The following is a 2,223-nucleotide window of genomic DNA, read 5'->3' as shown; positions in this document are numbered from 1 at the left end:
GACAGATCTGCAATTCAGTCAAGCAAAAACAAGTAGCTCCAGGTTACGTAACAAAGTTTGCTTAAAAAAAAAAAAATAAGGTAGAGACTGACCAAGAAAAATATTTGAAGTTGACACCCGAAATGTATAAGTGCATGTATGTACATACATTACATATACATGCAACAGGCAGGCAGGCAGGCAGACAGACAGACAAAGTCTGAATAATTTCCTTCATCTGCAAGAATCCTTCTGGTGACTTGTTGCTCTCTCTTCCAGGAGATGAATGTCAGTTGCTCTCTGTGGCAGGAGAACAGCTTGTCTGTCAAACGCTTTGCATTTGCCAAGTTCTCTGAGGACCCTGGAGAATGCTTCCTCCTATTCACCCTCATCCTCCTCATGTTCCTGGCATCCCTGACAGGCAATGCACTTATAGCCCTTGCCATTTGCACCAATCCAGCCCTACACACTCCCATGTACTTTTTCCTGGCCAACTTGTCTCTCTTGGAGATTGGCTACACTTGCTCTGTCATACCCAAGATGCTGCAGAGCCTTGTGACTGAGGCCCGAGGGATTTCTCGAGAGGGTTGTGCCACACAGATGTTTTTCTTCATATTCTTTGGAATAACTGAGTGCTGCCTGTTGGCAGCCATGGCCTTTGACCGCTACTTGGCTATATGCTCCCCACTCCACTATGCAACCCGAATGAGTCGTGGAGTATGTGTGCATTTGGCAATGGTTTCCTGGGGAATGGGATGCACAGTAGGGTTGGGACAGACCAATTTTATTTTTTCTTTGGACTTCTGTGGACCCTGTGAGATAGACCACTTCTTCTGTGACCTTCCACCTCTCCTGGCACTTGCCTGTGGAGATACATCCCATAATGAGGCTGCAATCTTTGTGGCAGCAGTCCTCTGCATATTCAGCCCATTTTTACTCATCATTTCTTCCTATGTCAGAATATTGGTTGCCGTGCTGGTGATGCCTTCACCTGAGGGACGCCATAAAGCTCTCTCTACCTGTTCTTCCCACCTACTTGTGGTCACACTCTTCTATGGCTCAACATCTGCCACTTATTTGAGACCCAAGTCTAGCCACTCACCAGGAATGGATAAACTCTTAGCTCTCTTCTATACAGCAGTTACATCCATGCTGAACCCTATCATCTATAGTTTACGCAACAAGGAAGTCAAAGCAGCACTGAGGAAAACTCTATGTCTGAGAAAATTCTGACAATGAACAGGTAACTGTAGTAACCACAAATCATGAAGAGTTGCCCTCTGAGAAGTGTGCATAGCATGCCTGAGTAAACAAACAAAAACTGGTGTGCTTTTTCTAGCTGTGTTATAAGAACCTTTACTAATTATCACTTTGTTTTAGAGTACTCTCTTACTCAGCACTATTTTTAATTGCAAATAATGGGAAATGTTTTCTAATAAAGAATTTTAGTAGGTTAGTTCAATACTTAAATATTTCTGTCTAGACAGAGTTTAAATGAGCTATGACATCTCAGAAGTCTTAAGAAGTCTCTGTATATTTTCTCAGTATTAAACTTGTGACTTCTGCTTTTACACAGGATCTCACAACATGGCACTTAATTCCTTAATAATTCTAAGAAGCAGGATATTTTCTCTCAAAAAAAAGTTTTAAATTCTTCAGAGGTAATTATAGGCACATAACCTAGAATTAGATATTTCTTTTATGAATTTGTTTATAAAACATGTAAACACCTCAATAAAGCATACTCTCATCTTTTGAAAATACGTTCTACAAAGTATGAGAAACAATTGTTAACATTTGTCTGTTATGTAAATGATTTTTTATGGTTTCTCTCCAGTATGTGTTCTTTAATATTTTTTGAGATGATTGCATAGTGAAAAGACTTTACTACATTGATTACAGTCTTGTGTTTTCTCTCCAGTATGTGTTCTCATACATCTATTAAGCATAGTATGTCTTCCAAATACTTTACCACATTGACTACATTCATAGGTTTTCTCTGCCGTGTGGCATGCAAAGACTTCACCATACTGAACACTTCTGTATGGTTTCTCTCCAGTGTGAATTTTTACATGGCTCTGAAGATGTCTTGTATGTCATCTAGAATTTTGACAATGATCTTCTATATTATGTTCATCCCAAATATACCCTGTAGCAACGAGGTTCCTGTAGGTGTCTAGCATCACATCTGTGTAGAGACACTTCGGTGAAGGATTTAGCAAAGCCCACTCTTCCTGAGTGAAA

The 2,223-nt window shown here is 40.0% G+C and overlaps 1 protein-coding gene across 1 annotated transcript; it reads left to right on the top strand.

The window, feature by feature from the left end:
* The first annotated feature begins 261 nt into the window (after positions 1–261).
* On the top strand, positions 262–1,212 carry LOC127239073 (olfactory receptor 10C1). Its single transcript, XM_051207862.1, has one exon. It carries the CDS (start codon positions 262–264, stop codon positions 1,210–1,212), a length of 951 nt encoding a protein of 316 aa, XP_051063819.1.
* The last annotated feature ends 1,011 nt before the right edge of the window (positions 1,213–2,223 follow it).

This window comes from Phodopus roborovskii, unplaced genomic scaffold (assembly GCF_943737965.1).
Source record: "Phodopus roborovskii unplaced genomic scaffold, PHOROB, whole genome shotgun sequence".
Taxonomy (NCBI): Eukaryota; Metazoa; Chordata; class Mammalia; order Rodentia; family Cricetidae; genus Phodopus; species Phodopus roborovskii.
This window is presented reverse-complemented; position numbering and strand designations above follow the sequence as displayed.

Coding starts and splice junctions, on each gene's coding strand:
- LOC127239073 (XM_051207862.1), top strand. CDS start 262: ATGAATGTCAGTTGCTCTCTGTGGCAGGAGAACAGCTTGTCTGTCAAA.